Source organism: Sceloporus undulatus, chromosome 5 (assembly GCF_019175285.1).
Source record: "Sceloporus undulatus isolate JIND9_A2432 ecotype Alabama chromosome 5, SceUnd_v1.1, whole genome shotgun sequence".
Taxonomy (NCBI): Eukaryota; Metazoa; Chordata; class Lepidosauria; order Squamata; family Phrynosomatidae; genus Sceloporus; species Sceloporus undulatus.
The window spans coordinates 116,314,422-116,338,293 of NC_056526.1; the positions used below are offsets into that span (position 1 = coordinate 116,314,422).

General features: G+C 39.6%; 1 protein-coding gene across 9 annotated transcripts in view; it reads left to right on the forward strand.

Moving 5' to 3' along the window:
* Positions 1-23,872, forward strand: part of TBC1D1 (TBC1 domain family member 1) — a 103,671-nt gene that overhangs the window by 35,713 nt on the left and 44,086 nt on the right. For all 9 annotated transcript variants that reach the window (XM_042470227.1, XM_042470228.1, XM_042470226.1 and 6 more), the window contains 3 exons: positions 16,151-16,681; positions 20,356-20,445; positions 23,439-23,543. In XM_042470227.1, coding sequence (XP_042326161.1) covers positions 16,151-16,681; positions 20,356-20,445; positions 23,439-23,543 — 726 coding nt within the window. The remainder of the gene's footprint in view (positions 1-16,150; positions 16,682-20,355; positions 20,446-23,438; positions 23,544-23,872) is intronic.

Consider the following 23,872-nt stretch of genomic DNA (forward strand, 5'->3'; position numbering starts at 1 on the left):
AGCCCCAGGAATGATTTGTTGCTGGAGCATTCCTGGATCTTCATGGGTTAACTTCTGAATAAGTGCAACGTCGTCTGAAAATCTTCAGCATGATTGCACTACTTTGCCGGGAGTATGCCTTTTTCTTCCCCAATTTTCCCTCATCTCATAGTCAGAGTAAGCAGTAACTTATTCTTTCTTGTCTTTATTTACTATTCAGATTTTCGTGTTCTGGGTGAAACAGAAAGCTCTGTGCTGTTCTGCTGCCCACAGGGCTTGGTTTTAACCATACTTCCCTCTCACATCCTCTTTGTCTGACACATGGACTTAGGTGGTTAGCTGTGGGTGTCCTGGAAAGGACAGAGATGTTTCTAAACATAATCTTAGGACTGTATTCCTGTTACCAGAAATAGTCCCATTTATTTAACAGAGTTAGTATTTTATTTTGGTTAGCAAAACACATTTAAGTTTGTTAGAGTCTAGAGTAGGAGTATTGACAAAGCAGGAGTAAGTAAATGTACATACACATATAATACTTTTGTGAAATGTATTTTATTGTCTTCATTGTAAGCTTCCTTTATTACAGTTATGCACTATTGCTCCCATTTTACAGAAGTGAAACTGAAAATTGAAGAACAGGGATTTGACAAAGGTTACCTAATGAGTCAGCAGTCCGTCAGATCTCTGAAGTCAGACCGTCTGCAGCCATATCCTAACACTGGGTCAGCTGTTCATCACTTTAACTAGAGTGGCCTAGTTGTAACCTTCTAAATTACAACAACTCTTGCAGAAAATTAATGCATTTCAAATGCACATACTGTACACACTGATTTCTTGAAACTTAATTTCAGACTTGAAACTTTCTTAATTTTTCTTTGAGATTTAGTAGCAAAGCACCTGTGGAATAGAGTGAATGTATTTCCCTCTGGCAAAAATTCCAGTGTACATTGCAGCATCTCTAATTGATTCTGCAATTTATTCTCGGCTATCTGCAAAGAGGCCAAGTACAGGTGACTACATGGGAGATCCAAGAGTAGCCTTGGTACAGATTAAATGAAGTCTGGAGTGGTGGTTTTCAAACTGTGGGGCAGGACCCCTGAGAGGTGAGATAGTTGCTACAGGGGGACAAGAAAAGTTAGCTTGCAAGTACAGCAAATGTGAAAAAGAGCAAGCCTGTTTGTCTGTGCATCGTTGAGGGTTGACTGGTCCCTGCAAAAGCAACTCTAAGCATCTCTCCCCCATTATACCTTCCTTTGACTTCAAACATAACAAAACCCAGCTTGCCTCTTTTTTTATGCATTTCCCGCTCAGCTTCTCTGAAGGTTCAGGCATTGGCACAGTAGGCACATGCCCCTTAGTGACCATAAGGTGGGCAGAGGAAAGTCTGTCTGGTTTGGGAGAGAGCAAATTAGGAAGACTGTGCTCCAGAAAGGCCCTACAGCCACCTGTGTATTTCCTCATTATGCCCACCTCCAACCTCAGGTATAGCAAAAATCCTTTCTTTATTCATTTCATACTAAGCACCTCCATGCGTGTTGTCCTTGGCACAACAAACACATGCCGCTTACTGACCTCAAGACAGTTTTTCAGCTGCAGGGGTGGGGAGAAGTGAAAAGAAGAGACAGAGAGCATGGGAATTCAGTGTTAAAGTGTAGGGTGCATGTGGCACAAGAGGCCGATGTGTGAGTGAGAGGCACTATCAATAGGATGCTATCTGTGAGGCAAACAAAAATATGCACACTACATAAAATATTTTTATTCCTATACTGTGTTGGGGGGCAGCAACATCTGCACATGGATGGAAACACAGTCACAGGGGCAAATAGTTTGAGAACCACTGGTCTAAAACAACTTGAAGGCCGCCTCCTGTGGTGCACTAGGCCTGTCATCTGTTCTGGTATGTTGAGATCATGCTTAGGTAATGAAACCCTGTGGAGCAGATATAAAACCACACACACAATACTTTATTGTATTGCCTCTATATTCTCTCTTTATAACATGTACTTCTTTAACTTTGTTTGTATCCTGTTACACCATGAGCCGTTGTACCCAGTTGGCCCCTGACCCAGCAACAGCCCTAGATGGATAGTTAAAAAATATTTTTTGACAAAAAAATCAAGTTGAGTTTGAAAACAAGCTTAAATGAGGAAGCAAAATATTGGCTGTAGATGCAACAGGTGTTTTCTTAGCTGTCATGCTTTCTCATTTAAGGGGAAAAAAACCTACACATGTTCAAGCTATACATTTTACAAAACCTATTATTTGGCTCCAGATCCAGAGGTGTCACGGGGGGGGGGGGGGAGGGTGTGGCCCAGAAAGTGGGTGACACCCAGTCAGGCCCTCCCACCATGCTCCCTCCCACCCCTCCATTCCTGCACACACATTCATGCGTGCTCCCCACACCCTGCACTGTCCCTATGGTCTCCCCCCATGCCATGCCTGCATGTGCTCCTCTATCCCATCCCATCCTTTTCCTGATGAGGCATTACAGGAGGAGGGAGCATGCACCGCCCCAGAAGCCCTGCCCCCAGAAGGGCCACCCCCACACTGAGTGATACCCAGTGCAGGGATGCCACTGGTCCAGCCCTAGGTACTAGGTTAGTGGGCAACTGGTGGAACTGAATTTTCTGCTTTTTCTCCCAATGGCAGCCCCTCTGCTTCCCTAATTAAACTCATACATGGAGGTTGGAAGATCTTGCTGAATGGTCTGAGCTGGAAGGAGAAGGTCTCCAAAAATCAGTCAAAGGCACTTTCACATTATGTTCACAGGAGGTAATAACACTAGTTTTAGGGAGATTCCTATGCTAAAGCATAGACTATTCAGCAGGGTCCACCTGCCATCTATGCAGCATTGGATAGGTTGGTTGTTGTATGGAGAATTGTTTCAAATCCTTCTCCTTTTGCCAGCTCATTAAATATGGATCCATCCTGATGCACTTAATGATATTAGCAATCCAGGTGAATAATTTTTTAAAACTGTGCACTTGGTTCGTTCCCCCCCTCCGTGTTTTCCTGATTACCCACATATGTTTCCTGATATCACTTGGAGACATTTTCGTAATTACCCAAGGAATTCTGGTGTTCCTTAAAGAAACATTGTACCATTAAGAACTAGTGTACAAAAGACATGAAAATGGCAATATATTCCCTTTGGATAGCAAAGGATCGCATTCATTACTCCATAGATCTGTAGCACCAAATGTACTGATGTGGATGCAGTGTTAATTCCATAGTAAGTACTGAAGAAGATAATTAGGATTTGCAACATGAGAACTGACACAATATTTTAAGATCTGAAAGTATCCCTTTGATTTTGTTTATAGAGTTAAATTGACTTTTAAGTGCCACTATATTAAGAATGATGCAGTGCTTTAAAATGATCTTTTTACAACCATAACAGAAGAGCTACTAAGTATATTCATGGCTTCCATGAGAGGGAATGGAATATGCTTCATCTTATTCTCGGAGGTGGAGCAACAGAATGTGATGCCTTCAGCAGGAGGCCAAATTAGTGCACTCTATTATTTTTTTCTTGCTGCTACGAAGGTGAAATTGGTCAAGTGCATACACAGTAACACTGATTAATTCATATTTTTAAAGAAACAGTGCATGCCTTTTACATTTCAGAAGTTACACTTGATGCTGAATACATATTGCTGGTTGCTATGCTTCCCAGGGAGGCATGTTTGCAGAAACATCTTTGATCACAGAAAACTAGTACTGAAAATAAAGCTTCACTGTATCTGTGCCAATCTTCCCATTTCTATCATGTTATCCTGTTGCTTTTTCATATGGCTTCCCATGTAGAAATGATCCCTATTGTCTTCTGCCTTTATTACATGCATTATTTGTTAGGGAAAAAGCAAATACAGAAAGAATGCTGGATATGTTTTTTCTCTCCCATCCCACCTTTTTAGAAGGCTTCCTATGGTGAAATGAAGGTAGGGGTCTTTCTCTTTTTTGAAATGGGAGAAATAGCTATGTGATACAGTGCAAGCTTTGTGCTTTGGTTCAGTACCTGGCATGTTAACTGAAAGGCTCTCAGTTTAGCAACTGTAAGAAATCTATGCTTGAAACCCAGGAGAGCCATCACTGATTGAAGCAGTGCTAAAGAGCTACATTGAGGAGTCAAAAACAGGGCATCTCCTCACATCTAGCTATACACACTCTGTAGTTTTAACATGGAAATTACTGCCCATTGGAGGAAAAAAGGTACAGTCTGGTGTACACATAGCTATTTCTCCCAAGCAGGGGAAGTCAGATGTGTTGATTCCTTAGGAAATTATGCTTTAATAGGACAACTATTTTATTTATTAATTCATTTATTTTAATGTTTTAATTTAATTTACATTTATTTTAATGTGATAAAAAACAGGTATTAAACATAGTTTTTTGTGGGTTTTTCGGGCTATGTGGCCATGTTCAAGAAGAGTTTATTCCTGGCGTTTCGACAGCATCTGTGGCTGGCATTTTCTGAAGATGCCAGCCACAGATGCTGGTGAAATGTCAGGAATAAACTCTTCTTGAACATGGCCACATAGCCCGAAAAACCCACAAAAAACTATGGATGCTGGCCATGAAAGCCTTCGACTTCAGATATTAAACACATTAAGTTATAATATTAAAACATAATTAAAATGATCATCACATACGAACCAGTGAAGTAAAGACAATTTTAAAAGCTCAAGAAAAAATGGAAAGGGGAATGCCCTTCCTTCCTGTTAAAAGTCTTTTCCTCAACTGTCAGTCAGTCCCAAATTCATTCTGTCTCCCTGAATAAAAATGAGAATGAAAGCAGGGAGAGAGGCAGTTTAGCATGCCTTAGAAAGGATTTTCATAACATGGAAGCAGCCACCAAGAAGACCTTTCGACATGACTACAAGTATGGAGGAAATGAAGGCCTGTTCACACTACATAACTGTAGCATTTGGATTCAACTCTTACATGATGTGGCAGCATCCTATGGAATCCTGGGTTCTGCAGTTTAGGATGGGGGATTTAGAATTCTCAGCCAGAGAGCTCTATGACTTTCCAGACTACAAACCCCAGGATGCTACTGTGGCAGGTAAAATGGAATCATAGCACACAACTGTAGTGTGAATGTGACCTGAGAGAAAAGCCTCCTCTTAAAACCTGAAAATCTGAGCGGCTTGTGGAAAAAGTCCAGTCCTTCAGCCTGGACCTACATTTTGCCATCTCTGATATACAACCACCCTGATTTACAACTGTAAAGATACACAACTGAGCACAAAAGTTAGAGTTGTCCAAGCCATCATATTCCGCATCGCCATGTATGAATGCAAGAGCTGGACAATAAAGGAAGCAGACAGAAGGAAAATCAACTCATTTGAGATGTCGTGCTGGAGAAGAGTACTTGGGATACAGTGGACAGCCAAAAAAATAAACAGATGGGTCTTGAAACGGTTAAAGCCAGAGATCTTCTTAGAAGCCAAGAAGATCAAATTGAGGCTGATGTACTTTGGCCATATAATGAGAAGACATGAATCACCAGAAAAGACAATAATGCTATGAAAGGTAGAGGGTAGAAGAAGGAGAGGAAGAAGCCAGATGGATGAACTCAGTCTGAGGGGACATGAGCATGAGCTTGCAGGAACTAAGTAGAGAAGTGGAAGAGAGGGGTTGTTGGAGGTGTCTCATCCACAGGGTCTCCATGGGTCAAGGTTGACTCAAGAGCAGGTAACAACAACAACCATGCTGATTCCCAAAAGATAAAATTCTGACGGATTTCAGAAACACACCTTTGCCATCTACTGGAAGCAACTTTTCAAATTTTCAGTGTATATTAGCATATGACATCTCCTGCAATTTTAGTTCAGTGATTAGAAAAAAAGGAAACATTCCTAGCCTCGGAGAAGGTACAAATGATCCTTTTTGATTCATGTCTTCCTTACTAACTTGACTAGAAGGACAAAGACATTAATATGTGGTGAAGTAAGTGTAACACCCCCCCCCCATCAGACCACACATTCACAAAGAATATACAATGGGGTTTCAGTGTAATTGTTTGCCATAGATGGCAACATAGGCAGGCTGTTACATATTGTTGGTGAAAAGTGATCCACAACAGGAAACATCATTTCCTGACTTAGGAATTCAAGCCTCTCTCTTCTTGCTTAGCAGAAAATTGTAATGTGGAATTTAGTTAGTATAGTCTAGCCATATCCATGACTAAAGGTGACCTGGCAATGGACTTGATTATTCTTATAGTAAAATATAACTAGGAAGATAAGCTCAGGTAGAATGTGAAACAAGAAAGCAGGACAATAGGCCATGGGGACCAAGACAATTCCGAGCACAAAACATAAAACAGAGTAGGTTTCTGTGTGACCCACTATGGGAATGAATATCTAATGTGTGGGACTAACAATAAATGAGTTATTTTGCTTTTGGATCTGGGATTGTGAGCAAACTCTGGGTGACTCCAGCCTGGAAGAAAGTCCGATCAATACAGGCACAAATTTAAGAAATTATGCTAGACAACTTAATGCAATTAGTCTTAACTCTATATTAGTACTTTAAAGTGCACTGTATGCCAAAAGATGCTTTCAATAAATGTAAAATTAGGTAATGCATTACCTATTGCTAATGCATTTCCAAGAACTTGTGACACGACACATGCTCCTGAGGCCACCCCGGAGCCATGACAAGACTACCTAAGGAGGCCCAAAACCAGCCCCAGAAGGAGCAGATCTTTTCTGCTCATATTTGAGGCTGCAGGAGGAGGCGCCCTCAGGACTGTGGCGTGTGTTGGCTGCAGCCCCAGCATGATCAGGCTCAAAGCAGCTTCTAGCCGCTCCTTCCTGCCCATATGCTTCACCCTACAGAGAGGCAGCAGTTTCTCTGTATAAGAATGTTTTTAATTGTTAGGAGAGGTTACAAAGAGTTTTCTTGAAAGCTACCCTCCAGTTAGTTTGTTTTTCTCTGTTAAATAATGAACTGCATCCGGAATGTTAAACCATAATTGAAACTAGCTGTTCTGTACAAAACAAAGGTTAAGGATCTTGATACTAAATGTACCTTACATTCTGTACTAAACCTGTACTTGGCATGAATTCTGCTAGGCCAATATGGCACTCCTTTGGTTGACTTAGTTTTTGTTCAATTCTCATAATTTGGGTGACTGATTTCAAGTCTTAGTGATGCAAGCCTGCCCAATGTGCTTGAGGAATAGGGACTTCTATGCCCTGTTTCCTTTTTTTGAAAGTGATGGGATGGTTTTACGAGAAGACCAGGATGCACATAGAAGTCAAATATTAAATCACATCCAAATTAGCCTACTGGGACAGGCAAGGATTTGACTCCTTTGCTCCCTCTAGCTGAGTTAATTGAATGGAAACTACTTTTACACTTTGGCTGTAGTTTGGAGCAATTGAAGTAAACTTGAATATAAAGAAGGAAAGTGGGAGGAGGAGAAAGAAATTTGGACATTTTACTGGAACAGCAGAGGATTAACCAGGATTGTCTCTGCTGAACTGTGACAATTGTATGGCACCATATTGCCCAGGCCCCACCAAGCAAGGGCTCAGCTGAAGGCCTGGGAGGAAGACTCACAGTGGATGGTAATCCTGCCCATTGTGAGATTTGCATCCACAATCTTGACGTCAAACTTTGCATTTGCCATGAAATTTTGTGGCACAGTGCAGGATATCTGTGGGCTTATAGTGGCCTGCTGACTTCCTGGCCAGTGGTTTGTGGCTTTTTGTTTGTTTTGCTTTTTAGTTTTTGACCTGACCATCAGCATAATCCACTCACCTACCATGCAGTGTTCACATGCTTCTTGATTTTTTTTCCAGCTAAAGTTGGTCAGCCATTGAAAGCTAGAAATAATCTCTCCCATTACCGTATGTGTTGGGGGGTGAGGAGTTCCACTTCATACAGGATACATGTGACTGGTATAAATATCGTAAAGGCACCAGATTCTGTCTGAACCTGGAAGCTAAGCAGACTCAGCCCTAGTTAGTACTTGGATGGGAGACTGCCAATGAATAGCAGGCCTTGTCTACTATATTTCAGGGGAAGGAACAGGCTGTATTGAGTACTGAGTATTCCTTGCCTAAAAAACCCTATGAAATTCAAAGGCTCATCATAAATTGACAGATTACTTGAAGTTATACACACACACACACACACACACACACACATCACAACTGGCAGGTATGGCGGTAAGGGGGGCAAAGCACAATAAATTAGCACAGTGGGAGAATCCTGGGCACTGGAATGGCTTGTTAGGGACTAGTTTGTAGGTTTGAGCAACTATAGGTCTGACCCACTTCAACTCATATCACTATTTCATTTGTGACTGGCAATCTGCAGCTCAACTATACTCTCATTTTATATCAGTCCACAATTTTTCATCCTGTTGGTCAGGCATTTGTTTGAGTTTAGACACATAGTCTAATCTCACCTTCAGTCCATGGAGCTTACATTCCTTGTGATTATGAGCTTTAATCCATAATGCTGGTGTCTGGCTTGTCTTTCTTGCCACAGAATTTTGTTGCAGAGGAAATGGTAGAACATCCAAACATACATTTTGTATAAAATGTATGTGTTTGTGTGTGTTTAATTGTTACTGGAGTGGTAGGAAGTTGAAGGCTATCTATACTGAAGTTTCCTAGTTTCTCAGACCATTGTAGAAGCTGCGACCAAAAGCATTTATAGGATTAAATGATAGTGCCTTACCCTTTCTCACCATCTAGGGAGGGTGGTTGTCTTCTTGATGGAACTATTCTACCTATAGTTGCAATTTTTGTTCAGTGTTCAGTGATGGTACACAAGCATCTCTCAGGTCATCAGTTCAGCACCTACTGTAGGCACCTACCGATGGCATTTTTTCCCTGTAAAATAACTCACTTGTGGTTCACATTCATGAATGAATTGATTCAAAATGGACCCGCTCCAGCCAGTCGAAGGGCAAATTTAAATAGATTCCAATCCACATCTGGTTCACACTTGCGCAGAATCGATTTATCCAAAAAGATGCAGAAAAAAATCAGTATCAAAAAGATGTGGGTTAAATGGGTCTAGGGCATGGCCCCCCGTCTGAATCACTTCAGTGATTTGGTTCAAGTGGGAACCAGGGTCATTTGAACCAGTTGAAACTGATTTGCGATCCAGTTTAAAAGGTAGTGGGAATCAGGTATGAAATCCTGTTAGTTTAGCATTGGCCTGAACAAGAAGTTGTCATTATCAAAGCTAGTACTATACATTGTGTCTAGAAATACCCTGTACATAGAGTACCATTTGAGTGCTAAATAGTGGCTACTATCTAGTAGAACTATATACATGGTCACATGTATATAGTCATTCTCCTTTTATTAAAAACGAATGTCATTCTCTAGTGGAAAATGGTCTATGTGACATATAAAACTGTTCAACTGCAACAGCGGGTCTCCACCCAAAACTGTTCCTGTAAAAGTTTCAAATGAAATTATGTTTCAGGATAGCTGGATCCTAGTAAATTTCACATGATTAAGAACAAAGTCTCTTAATTTACAAAAAGAGGGAAAGATAGACAAACATGCAACAGCAGCAGCAACAAAAGACCAGAGATATCCAATCACTTTTGGATTTAAGAATGTTTAATAATCCAGTGGAGTAACATAGTCAGGTGCATCACACGGGTAAACTAAAGCTCTAGCTATTTTTTTGAGTAGTGTTCAAACTTGAAAGTAAAAAAGATTGATTATAACAATTTGAGAGTTTTAAAACAGGTCAAGTCATGCTTGCTCAGTAGAACTGGAAATACAGATTTGTGCTATTTCTGTTCTGTTTACAATAGATTATAAACTGTAACATAGAAACAGTGTTTATTTTAGAAAGAATGGATACCATTTTAATTATTAAATACATGAGACATTTTCTGCCCAATTGACTATGTATGGAAGTGGTGTTTTTTTTCCCTAACATAAATATCAGCAGTAGCATGGACCTTGTTTAAATTTCAAATATTCAATAGTGTTGATCTCATTTGAGCAGTTATATTCAGGCACAAGCAATGACATAGCTGTACAATGTTTAGTCCTAAACTATGATTTTTTTTTGGTGTCCAAATATATATGCATTATTTTGACTTCTCCACATGTTATGTGGATTTAAAAAAATGTTCACCTGAAATTGTCAAAGTTGAATGAAACAAGGATGTGATTTTAAAAAATAATTTCATAATGGGACACTTTCAGAAAACAGTTACCTAAAGGTCCCTTCTGAGTGTAGTCCCATGGCCATCCTACATGTTACATTTAATTATTATTTATTAAAATATCTTTACCCACCCTTTATTTATTTATTTTTATATCATGCCTTTCTCCCAAAGTGGGACTGAAGGCGGCTTTATCTGAAGATCTTAAGGCAGCGTACTATAAAACAAATCTAACAAATTTAAAGTAATATAAATAATTAAAATAATTTTAGACGGCTGCAAAACATATCAAACACTTCACAAATTAAAAGACAGATTAAAAGTGTTGAAATAATTCAAAACAGTTTAAATTGGATTAAAACCATATGCACTGCAGGATTTTTGTACACTCAACTAGGCACTAAGCTTTAATAAACAAGGCAATGACAAACCTCTGAACAAATCTTGTCAAGAAACCCCCATAATAGGGTTGTCATAAGTCAAAAATGACTTGAAGGCACAAAACAGCAACAAACAACCATTGTGTTAAATATAACATAAGTGCACAGGGCCCAATCCAGATTAGGATCACTGTGTACTGGTAGTGGAAGTGTAAACCATGGCTCTGCTACTTTATTTTCTAAATCTGCCCCAGATATACACACATGGGACTTAAAAAGTTCCCATGGAGTCAATAAATATCGCAGCGGTCACTCTGTGCAAGATTTTTGCCTGAATCTTTCCCACCTTTATGCAATGGTCCCAAGCCAGATCAAGCCCCACATACATGTGTGTGTTTGTGTGTGTGTCTTTAAGTTATCTGTTAACCTGTGGTGACACCATGAATTTCATAGGAATACGCAGAAGTGGATGTACCAGTTCCTTCCTCTGAACTACAGCACATGCATTTTGTGGTGGGCTTCTATCCGAGTTTTAACCAGAGCTGACCTTGCTTAACTTCAAAGGTCAGAGAAGAGCTCTTGCTTTTTGAATATTTAGGCACCCCACATACATTACACAGGTAAAAAGAAGGAGCCTGAGCTTTGTTACAGGTTGCATAAAATTCTTCTCAGTTACATGTAAATTTTATTGTTCTTTTATTATTTATAGTATTTATATACCACTTGATATAATAAAATTGCTAAGTGGTTTACATTGCAATACTCCTTTAAGATATTAGAAGAGCACTGTAATGTAAACCACTTACAGATTTTATAGAAAAACAACTTAATGCTATTAAAAACCATTTTAAAACCATTAAAGTAAATAATTAAAGGCACTAAAACAATTACACAAAGAAAAAAATAGAGCAATTACCATCAACTGCGGAAAAAGAGTGCATAAACAAATATGTTTTCAGTAGGCATTTAAAACTGAATGTTGTCCCCATCTCTGATCCATTTGGGAAAGAGTATTGCAGAGTGTCTATGCAACCATTGACCAAGGTGTGCTTTCACTGCTGCACAAATGGATGTTATTGGTTCTGGTGCAATCAGTTAGGCCTTTGTTGAGGATCATCGGGTCAACAGGTCACATATAAGAGTGGGTAGTTAGTTAAATATCCTGGTCTTGTAGTGCTTGGACTTTTCATATTAATGATACTTGGAACTCTGGCTTTGCTTCGCGAACGAAGATTCAGGAAAGACTCATCCCGTGCTTTGTACAAGTGCGTTGATGACTAAAAAGGCCAATCTGGGACAAACAGGTCCGGTTGCAGAAAGCACAGCGGAAAGTCTCTTTGGGTGATGTTTCCGGGTTGCGGTTCTTTCTGCATTGTCGTTTCTCTTTGAGACTCGTTCGGCGTGAGCTTTCGAAGAAAGCTGCAGCATCATAGATAGTGCGTCTCCATGCCTCCCGATGCGAGGCCAGGGCAGACCATTGTTGGTGGTCAGTTTGGCCAAGCCTGAGATGTTGTTTCAGGGAGTCCTTGCATCTCTTCTTTGGGGCGCCCCTCTTACGCTGACCCATGGCGAGTTCACCGTAGAATACTATTTTTGGGAGGTGATGGTCCTTCATCCTAGAAACATGTCCTGCCCAGCGCAGCTGCATCCTCAATAGCATGGCCTCAATGCTGGTGATCCCTGCTTGCTCAAGGACAGCAACATTTGTCACATAGTCAGTCCAGTGTATATTTAAAATTGTGCGTAAACAGCGCTGATGAAAGCGTTCAAGGAGTCGTAGGTGTTGGCGATAGGTGACCCATGTTTCAGACCCATAGAGGAGAATAGAACTAATTGGAACTAATTGGTAGCTAAAAGGCAGCCAATGTAGTTTTTTCAACAGAGGGGCAATATATATATCAGTGATGGTGAACCTTTTACAGACCGAGTGCCCAAACTGCAATCCAGACCCCACTTATTTATTGCCAAGTGCCACGTCCCTCTGACTTTCTAGAAAGAAACTCTGGCAAACTGTGCTAGGGCGACAGCATGTGTGCCCACAGAGAGGGCTCTGAGTGCCACCTCTGGCATGTGTGCCATAGGTTCGCCATCACTGGTATATATAATGGCATTCCACTGAACACTCTAGTTGTTTCCTTCTGTATTAACTGTAGCTTTCAGGCACAAGACCAGACCACCACAGAATAGATTATAGTAGTCAACAGTGAAGGGAAGATGAAGACAGAAGAGGGGCAAACACAGAAGCAGAAATTACCAATTATATGAAAGAGATAAATGAGAGACAGAAAGATTAGGACCAGGGAATAAGGGAGGGAAAGGCAGGGCAACCAAGAGAGGAGGGGGGAGACAAAGTGAAATGGAGGACAGAAAGTGAGGAAGTAGAACTTCAGAAGTGGCAGTGGAATGAGAGATGAAGAAAAGGAAAGGAAATAAAGAGATGGATTGTGTGGAATGTACATGCAGTAGCGAATGGTGGTTCCCATGTCAGTGGGTTAATGAATTTGCTCCAACTTTTAGTCTGAATTTTAAAAGAGCTGTCCCAGGTGCTGAACATATTGTCCTAGGCACTGAACCTATTGTGGGGATGGAGATACCTCAGATAGGTCCTTTGAAGTCTGGAATAAAACTAAGAGTACACTGCCCAACCATTATGGAAGCCAACAACTGCCAGAATATTCTTCCATTAACGCAGGTAACATTTTGTTGTAGGTTCCCTTGGTCTTTCCTGCATTGCATTATGAGTATGTTTGGCCGCAGTGGTAACATCTGCTACTGAATACCATCCTCCCCCTGCCCCTGCCCTGAATTTCAAAGTAACTTTAAGTTTTGAATTATTTCTCTGATATTACGGAAGAAACTTGTTTATGATTTGGATTCTGGAGCAAAAATAAGACAGCTACCACCTTGTTTCCCTTGTTTCAAATGCACACAAAAACTAGATATACAGTACACATCTGCTTGGGCCTAAGGGGAAAACACAAACATTCTCAAGACATTCTTTTTTCACCAATACTGAAAACCTTCCTAAAGGGTGCATAATATCATGGTGTGCATTTCTCAGATAATTTCAATGCTGACACTTCTAAAATGAAAGCAAATATTAATTTGGAAAACTGTCATTGGCAGAAGGCAATTTGTTCTCCTGTTTCTCCTGTCCTCGGTTTGCTGTTTGAAATCAGGTGACCATAAAATTTAATTCAATTTGATAGAAGTACTGACCTTGGAAACTAAGCAGGATCAGTCCTGCTTAGTACTTGAATGTGAGACTACCAATGAATGCCAGGTGTACTGTAAGCTATATTTCAGAGGAAGGAACTGGCAAAATCACCTTTGAATATTCCTTTTCTAAGACCCTATGAAACTCATCGGATTACTATCCATTGAACGTTGACTTGAAGAGGCATGCACACACTTAGTAACCTAGCTATTTGAAGAAATTGAAAGCAGAGGTCTGAAATATTCATGTAATTTTTTAAAAAAATTACCTGGCTAAAATAAATGGTAGATCTTTGGTTGTGTTGATAGTACCATGGGTAAATAAATTATTCTTGCAACACTTGAAACAAATGGAAGCAAGAGTCTTTTTGCAACAGGTTTATAATCTACATAGAGCCAACAGTGTGCATGGCACTTTACATAGTAGAACAGGACAGATTCTATTCTTACTCTTCTTTTTAAAGCTACTTAATATTAGTTCAAAGTGCAACCAAACTATAGCTTGGCAATCTGAGTCATTTTCCACACTCAGAGAATGAAGTCATTCATCCTGTCTCATGTTTAGATCATTCTCCTTCCTTATTGCAGTCCTCTGACTAATGCTACTGAGACAATATCCAGTATAAAAATGACTTTACTGAAATCATGAAGTAAATCCTTTCTTTTACCATTGAGGATGAAATAGGCATTAAAAAAAAAGAGGGGAGTTTCCCTACAGAGCTACAGAGACAGACAGTATTTCCAAAGAGTGTTCCTTTGGTGATTTCTGGGATTACCCTTTTTCTAATCCAAAAGCAGAAGCTTGACATTTGGTTCCTAAAATACTTGCTTGATCCATGAGCTGTTTTATGTTTGTCCATTCTAAACGTTGATTAAATCTAATTTCTTTTCTTATGAGAAAGGAAGAAAATCTGCAGAAATGTTTTCATTTTATTTTGTAGCCTGAACATGTCTTGAACTTGGAAGCATCTTTTTTAAAAGCCAGGCAGTTTGGTCCAATTCTGGTGCTACTTATTGTGGCCTGAGAATTAAATCCGTCTGGTCTGACCATTTGTCCTGCTAGTAATGTGTCTAAACCTGAACCATGCGAGTGGCACACTTCTCATACAACTCATATTACGCCCCATACTAGCATAATCAATTCCTAAACTGGAGCAGCCAGATCTGAGACATAATGTCACCCATATGGTTTTTGTTCATTGGATTGACAGAACTACATAGAATTGGACTCAAAATCAGTTAAAGTAATGATTGAATAGGAACCAGATCCCATTTGATCTTGGAAATTAAGCAAGGTCAGCTCTGGTTAGTACTTGGATGGGAGACTGCCAGGGAATACCAGGTGCTGTAGACTATATTTCAGAGGAAGGAACTGGCAAAACCATATGTGAGTATTCCTTGCCTAGGAAACCCCTATGAAATTCATGGGGGTCATTATAAGTCTATAGGCATCTTCAAGGACATGCACACACATATACACACCTACACAAAATGCCTGAATAGAGCCTTTTTATACAAAAAGAGTGCCGACAGAAGTATTCAGTCCCATTAATTTTTGTGCCACAATAAAAAAAAATATCTAGCACCTTCACAGTGTTGAGCATCTATGCACATGTAGTGGTAACAATACCTAACAAATTCATTTTACTTTGAGGCTATAACACATCAAAATGTGGAAAAGTCAAAGGTTATGTGAATACTTCTGCAGGGTTCTGTCGTTGTATTTGCTAAGCAGACTGATGTTTGCATTTCCCATAAAGATAACGTTTTTACTTCACAGCTGCCTAAAACCCCTCAGGTCAATATATGTATTTACATACACAGTGTCTAAATACTCTGGTCAAGATTTTAATATGTTGTCTCCTGTGTAGACACAGGAGAACCTTAGGTTAACAAAGGGCTTGTTAATTTCCTGTTATAGGGTGTACCTCTAAGCATCACATTAAATGGCTCTCAAGAGATTCTTCTGATCATCACTGCATTAGCTTTTGGGGGAGGGGGTTGCATTTTGGAACAGAGCACAGACGTTCCTGTGCATATATCTGTGGGATAACATACATGACCTTCCAGATCCCAGCCTTTATATTGTAGGATAGATATGTAAACATACAGTACAAGTAATCTAATTTCTTTTCATTAGCTAGACTGGCAGCTGAATATGTGATGTGACTTCGTGAAAAGTAATTGTAAGATGAAAATTCTGTCTGTAGTGTATGAGGTTGGATTGTATATATCTGACTCCCTTGCTTGATGTGTGTGATCAAGTGCTTGTGCAACCAGATACTTGAAGTTTACTTGGGCAAAGGTATCTCAGAATTAGGGATGGTCACAAATTACACCCAGTCATTCTTTTTATCCTCATTTTCTCATCTTTGTACAAGCTCTGACATCTTCTTTCTCTTCCTTTTTTTTACAGGTGCCTGAGATTATAAGCACCATCAGACAAGCTGGGAAGATTGCACGTCAAGAAGAATTTCAAAATAACCTTTCGGATGTTGAAGATCCTTTTAGCAAAAAATTTGAGGTGCTGTTCTGTGGCCGAGTAACAGTAGCACACAAAAATGCACCACCGGCACTCATAGATGAATGTATTGAAAAATTTAACGATGTTAGTTATACCAAAAAGTTGGACTCTGATTCATTTTCCCAACAACATGAAACTGCCAGCCACTCTGGAGGATTTTCCATAAGTGATAAATTCCGATCTGTCTTCCAACCCTTGGCTAATGAAGAACAAGAGACGAGGCCAATGAGGAAATCCTACTCTCAGCCTGGACTGCGTTCTTTTGCGTTCAAAAAAGATTTGCAAGCTGGGAGCCCAAGGAATCACAGCTTTGCCAGATCCTTTGATGATGATGTTGTTTCTCTGAACTTAAAAAGTCAGTTTATCCGTGGACAAAATGTGCAGCCCACAGATATCGCAGGGAACCGGATTATGTTGTTCACGGTAAAATAATTTGTTTTTACTATCTCTGAACGCTGCATGACAGGTGTATAGAAACGTATATCTAAAATTGGATATCACTACCAGCTGAACTACTGCAATTAATTAAGTTCATCTTTTGTCTCTGTGTGTATACAGTTAGTGATGGGATGTGGCTGTTTAGTGTAAAATGGATTTTCACAGCCTCTGAGCCTGTAAACTGAATTCATCCCCAGAAGCATAAGCAGGAGGTTTATCGCGTCACTAGCAGATGACTGTATGTTGGGCTGGAGTCAACCAAAAGGTCACAAGTTATGCATATGTAGTGTAAAATCTCAGTTTGGATGTTAAAATTAATTTCACTTTGAAATTAACACTGTATACATTGAGCCAACATGGTGTAGCACTTACAGTGTTGGACTAGGACTCTGAGAGACCAAGGTTTGACTTTCCATTCAGAAAACCCACCAGGCACATCACACTTTCTCTCAGCCTTAGAGGAAGGCCATGGCAAACCTCTCAATAAATCTTACCAAAACAAACAAACAAAAACTCTAGGCGTTAAGTGGTGAAGGTACATAACAACAAGAAAAAAGAAAAATTATTGCATTCAAATTATTCAAATAGGAAATGGTAGCTGAGTGAATAATTCCAGGTTTTTTTGCTCCTGTTGCAAAGAGAAATGACTGTGTATGGATCCACAAGACGTGTTAATATCATTCAAACTAGGTAACAAGTACAGATAAAAGTATGCCTCTGTGCTTTTTAATTTTTTTAAAAAAATAAATGAATCAAGACTTTAAAAAATGGATGGCAGAAGGCATGTTAGTTTTACTCTGACAGCCTTTTGTACTAATTTGGTTACAAAAATGTGGACATTTTCATGCTTAAGTTATTACTTCGCTGTGCTGAGAAAAAGGCAGGATATGAACTAAGGCCCTATACAGACTAGCAGAAAGCACCAGCCTGTGGGCATAGTCAGGGTGCAGCATCCTCATGCTGGATGCCCTAACTCCGCCCTCATGGTGCCATTTTGATGTGCACCATCATGACACACCTCCAGCTCTGCATCCACATGATGCACCACCACAGCTATGGTGCCACTTGGAGGGCCCAAAAAGGAGCAGCTCTTTGCAGCTCCTTTTTGCCCTCTCCAGAGGCTGGATTGATGCCACGGTGTGAGGTTGCTGCAGCCCTGACCCAGCCAGGAAAGGGCTGCTGCATGCTACCCCTTAGCGGGAACCTGTATAGCCCCTAACTAACTATAGCACAAATAAATACAGTACAAAGTAAGCTTGTTGTCATTGTTGTGTGCCTTCAAGTAATTTCCAACTTATGGCAACTCTAAGGCAAACATATCATGCAGTTTTCTTGGCAAGCTTCTTCAGGGGGGTGGGGGAGTGCCATTGTCATCCTCTGAGGCTGAGAGAGTATATCTTGCCCAGAGTCACCCAGTGGGTTTACATGGCCAGCTCAGGATTTGAACCCTGGTCTCCAGAGTCAAACCACTACACCATGCTGGCTAGTACAGTACACAGATCAGTATTAAGAGTACATATAAATTCACACTTTAGTTCTGCACTCAGTTCATCTATGAGTCACATTTTTCCTAGGGTCATGCAAGGCATATTTTGACAGTGGCTTAATTAAAATTCTATCAGTAACTGGAAGTAACTGTTCCTTGTGGTTGCACATATCTTTCACATTGAGAGAGTTGTGCATATGATTCTCTCCACTGAAATCAGTGACATTTAAATGAGCTTGAAGTGCATCTGCCATGAGATCATCACCTCTCACGTATCTTACCATTTGGCCAGCCAGACACTATTTACTGGATAGTGCCCTTAGTCTTGATCTATCATCGTCTTTAATTGTATCCATTTAGCAACACTCCTTTCCATCAGTTCCTTTCTCTTTAAGGAAATGGATATGAAGTAATTTTAAAAAGTACTTTCTTTGCTGAACTTTTGCTGAACTTGTACTTCCCTCACTGCTACAGCCTTAAGATCAAGGAGCAGATGACAAGGCTTCCATAGCAGCTTGTGCCTTGGTTCCTCTCATTTTAGGTACTGGTCACATCTGTGTTAATACAGACCACATTTCTATGGAAGTGTTTGAAGCCTGCAACCCATAATGGGTATTCCTATATGACTTCTAAATTTTATGCTTGTGCTTTGTATCTGATCCCAACCTTGGAATTCCACTCTTAACCCACCGTGTAGAAATTGTTTACTGTGAAGAACAGCTTCAGCATCATGGCATTTTAAAGTGCCAACAGAGTGTATGTCATGCTTGAAATATTGTTGGCCATGTGCAAGATTGAAGCCTTAATAGTGTAGTTAATACTTATCAAGAGAGTTTCAATTAAAATCAAGTGGCACAGGAGAAAACTGATTGGACTTTCTTCATGAAGTTTTACTTCAGCAGACTATGAGGTAATGTCTAAAGCTCAAACAGACTCCTTCAAACAACTGCCTTCCATAGTGGCTTGGCTTCTGTTAGGATCCACTGAAGTGAACAGTTATAGAGAACAGTAGTCTCAATCTGCAGTTCCAGCTGATGTGCAGCAGATGTCTGATACATTTCCAGACAGGTGTTTCTCTCACTCAGTCTTTACATTCTTATAAGATAAATTAAGATAAATGCTTAGAACTGTTTGTCTACCTGAAAAGTATAATGCCTGAAGCAGCTCTCAGTCATATTCTCCCTATAACATTAGTGTTTAACCTCTTTTAAATTCCATACAGAATTGAGGTGGTAAGTAATATGGGAAATAATTAAAGGGAAATATTGAATCCTGAATTCTGAGAAATAACAACATTGTTTTATTGCTCATTATAGATGTTGTGGCTTTAATCCATAGCTCTACGTATTTTCTAATGAACATGTAGAGGTGCACATGCAAAAGGATAACTATACAGAGTTTCCTCCTCCTGTGAAGTGATGAGGAGTATGTAGGAGCTTCTCTTCGGGAGATAAAGCCATAGGTTAGTGTAAGGGTGGGGGATCATGGTTTCCATGTGATGTTGTACTGCAGCTCCCAGCATTCTTCATCATTAACTATAGTGCCTATAGTTGGGAGTTCCAGTCCAACAACAAATGGAGACCTGCATGACCACAGCTTAGTTTCAGAGCAAATGCATTTCATGCAGACATTGACATTTCTAGTTATTAGGCTCCTGTAGAAAGAGGTGATTCTGAGACACTGGAGACCTGCAATACTTCTGATTGCACATAGGCAGCTTTCTCTGTTCAATGTTTGTAAGGGCCTATTCAGTTGAGCTAAATCTCTAAAGTGTTATTAAAGTTGTATTGACAATATAAATTCAGTACTTACTTTTGCAATGGACTAACATTGATGGCAAAATGAGAGTAATACTTTTCTCATGCAAAATGTATACCGGTAGTTTATACTGTACACCAGTGTTTCTTAAGATGTCTGATATGGGTGAATTGCCAATTCTTCCCTCTTGTACCAAGGATTAGTACCATATTTATGCCCATTGTTTCTTTCTTTCCTGTGAACCCACCAGGACTGGGAGCTGATGGCTGAGGAATCAGCACCAATCTACAGACCATCACTTTGAGTAGCACTGCTGTATATGATTTCAAAATTCACAGCACAATATGTATTTATATTTGTTTTCTCTAGACTAGTTTGAAAAGCAAGCAACTAATAGTTTCTTTATTCTTTTCAGATTGGCCAGTCTGAAGTTTACATCATTAGTCCGGACACCAAAAAAGTAGTTATTGAGAAAAGCTTTAAGGAAATTTCCTTTTGTTCTCAGGTACCAAGATGTTTATGATCTCTTTGTACACTGTCACAAGTTGATTAATGTTTGCTGGTTTCCACAGTAGTTTCTGTGCTTGGAAGTATGCAACAAAATCTGCTTACTGTGGCAGTAGCTAATTACCTGTGTGCTTTTCTAAACCATTTGACTGTTTTTCATTTTAGATTATTACATATAATTGGGAATTTCCATCCACAGGCTTTCTTCCAGACAATAAGTTTATAAGAAATGAGAAATAGCACAATATAATAATCCTTGAATAGCTTCCAAAATTAGAATGATTAGGATTTGTTTTTATCAGCTCATAATTTTGTAGGCAATAATTATATTGATTCAACACATCAAACAAGTTACTTCCAATGATATAACAGATTGCATTGATATTGTAACTATTTGCATGGTTATTTGGATCAAAGTTGAGGTCTGCCACCAAACCAGATTATTGACAAGGTACTCTCTCTCTCTCTGTCTCTCTCTCTCTGTTGTACAGCATATAATGCACTGACTCTGAGATTCTGGCTTATTTTCTGGGGGGGTTTTAATCAATATTTAGCCAGACCTCCCTGCTTTGGAAGTAAAGTGCAGTTCTGATCTAATGCAAGCCAAGATCCTTGATGAAACAGGTTCACCACAGCAAAAAGGAAACGGTGAAGATAACCATGCGACCTGCAGAGTTTGGCCATAGCATATTAAATTTTCAAAACAGCTGCTTTTGCTGTTTAATCTCAGATTTAAACAAAACCACTTTCTTAATTCTCAAACATGTGTACCTCAGAATAGATTCCAGAAACCATCTATACCCTATTTTATGGTGGTTTCTGCAGTGAATGTAAGGCAGGACTACTGTACAATTTTTCTGTGCAAAGCTGAATATGCTGTGAATTCCATGAATATTGTCTGTAATTAAGATAGATTTTTTTCTAGGTTATTCAAAGGATGGAGGTACATAATCAAGTTTCATAGCAATTCCATTATACTGTGGGGAAAAGCCACCTTGAACTCCAAAAGGGATTGTGAAAAGAGTTGACAGAACTCCCAGAAATTTATTTTCTCACAGAAATTTCTCAGCTAGTAGAAGTATCGTCCTTAAGACCCTCTTCCATTGCAACAAAAAGAATCCTCTGAGTCAGCATTTAGCAACTTGCCCTCAAGGTCAAATTCTGTCTTTCTCAGACCAACAGGAAATAAATTCCAAATGTAATGACCCAACTCCCTCTCCCAGTTCATTTAGTTGCTTAACTAGTCATATAGCTATTGGAAGAAATGACAGTTCATAGTCTCTTGAGAAAGAAGGGCATACATCTCCACCCTATATCTTTCTTTGGAGGGCAGCCACAAAGTCTGTTTCTGTAGTAACTGTTGGCAGCAATTTGGAAAAAAACATTCTCATTTGCTTCCCTCTTTTTCCCCCCTGAGTAGCCATGAATCTTAAAACCAGTTCTACCTAAAATAGTCTCTCATTCAACATACACTTGTGTGCTTTGTAAGAAATAGTGCACTGCAAATGAAAAACCACACTCTCTGATGAACATAATCAGCATAAATCTCACAAAGTATACAGCTTTATTGGCTGGTAAAATTGAGAAATTAGGGTTTATCACCACTCTGATGTTGTGGTTCAGCAGTTAAGACCCTGACTCTGATGATTTCAAGGTTGGCAGTTCAAGGCCAAAGTGCCATGGGACAGAATGCGCTTCCATCACTAGTCCCAGCTTCTCCCAGTCTAGCAGTTTGAAAGTATGTAAAAGTGCAAGCAAATAAAAAGGTACCACTTCAGGGGAAAGGTAACAGCGTTCCATGCAGTCAAGCTGGCCACATGGCCACAGAGTCATCTTTGACAGTGCTGGTTCCCTCAGCTTTGTAATAATGTGTTTTATTTTGTAGCAGAGATGAGCATTGCCCCCTACAGATAGACACAACTAGGCAATCATGTCAAAGGGAAAACCTTTACCTTTTAAAACTCTCTTACTCCTTATTAGTAGTCATTCCTCAACAGTTATGATGCAGTCTTCACTAGTGGTTCCAGATTCCATGACCATATGGAAGCAGTATTTATCCATAGCCACTAAGGCAAGAAAGGGTATTCTGCTGTGAGCTGCATTTGCAGCTGAACATTCGGCAAGCTCATCAAACTTAAATTCCATCACAGTTGATCCTCCACATGTGCAGCTTTGGCTTTTGTGGCTTTGATTATTTGTGGTTTTGATTACTGTATACTCATCTATAAGTCTAAAAAAATATGCCCATAAATTAATCCCAAAATCCTGGGTTGATTTATTTATAGGTCAGTATGGTAATGTGATAACAGCTTTTTCAGATTTCCCCATGCATTTTCTTTCTGTCCAGAGCCAAGCAGATAGAGTCCTTGGGGACTGACTGGTTGATTGCTGTTTGTTTAACAGTCTCTCTCCCACCCCAGTGCTTCGCTGTCTCAAAGGAATTTATCACACGGGAGGAATTTCTTAAATATGAATGAAAAGAAAGTGGGGCCAGAACGCATTCACTTAAAGTCGCTAGTTTAGTGCAATTACATGAATGCGCATTGCGTTCGAACTGGCTTCCCGTTGCCTGAAAATAGCATGCCATTACCCGAATTTGCGTGTGGCAGTCTATCATGCAATAATGTGAAATCACATTATTGCGTTTGGACTGACTTCCCATTGCCCATATTTGCGTGTAGTGGGTTATCACGCAATAATGTTAAACCCCATGACTGCGTTCAGTTTGCCATTTCATTATACTTCCAATTTCCCTTGTCTGATAATGGGTCATGTGAAGGCTGAAACACTTAAGCCTCGTATTGATGGCTACTTCCTTCATGCCACTTCATATTGAAATATCAATATATTTAGTTTATTTTCCAACAGTTCACCTACTACAGTTGTTATTTTATTTTGTACATCTAGCATAAAATAGTTCATCTCACAGTATTGAAGTGACCAAATATAAGTATCTAGCTAATTATTTGTGAACTTATATGTTTGTTGCAGGGAATTAGACATGTGGACCACTTTGGTTTTATCTGCAGAGAGTCATCAGAAAATAGAGGATTCCATTTTGTCTGTTACGTGTTTCAGTGTACAGATGAAGCTCTGGTAAGACTGTTTTGGAAAGCAAACTGTTGGAGAAAGAACATGTATTGCAGATTTGAGAAAACGACATTAAAATGAACACAAAATATTTTACCATCTCACACACCTCCACAAACGATAAGCACTGTAGGCAGCCTTTGGGTTGAGAATCTTTTCTTATAATAGCTTGTAACAATAATAAAGCATTGTTTCTGGGATTGAAAAATGAAAACATTCCAGAAAACATAAAAATTCCAAAAAGCAAGCCTTGATTTTGCCATTTTATATAAGGGACACAATTTTAATTTGTTATTGTATTTAATGGAACTTGAGTATCCACAAATTTTGGTATT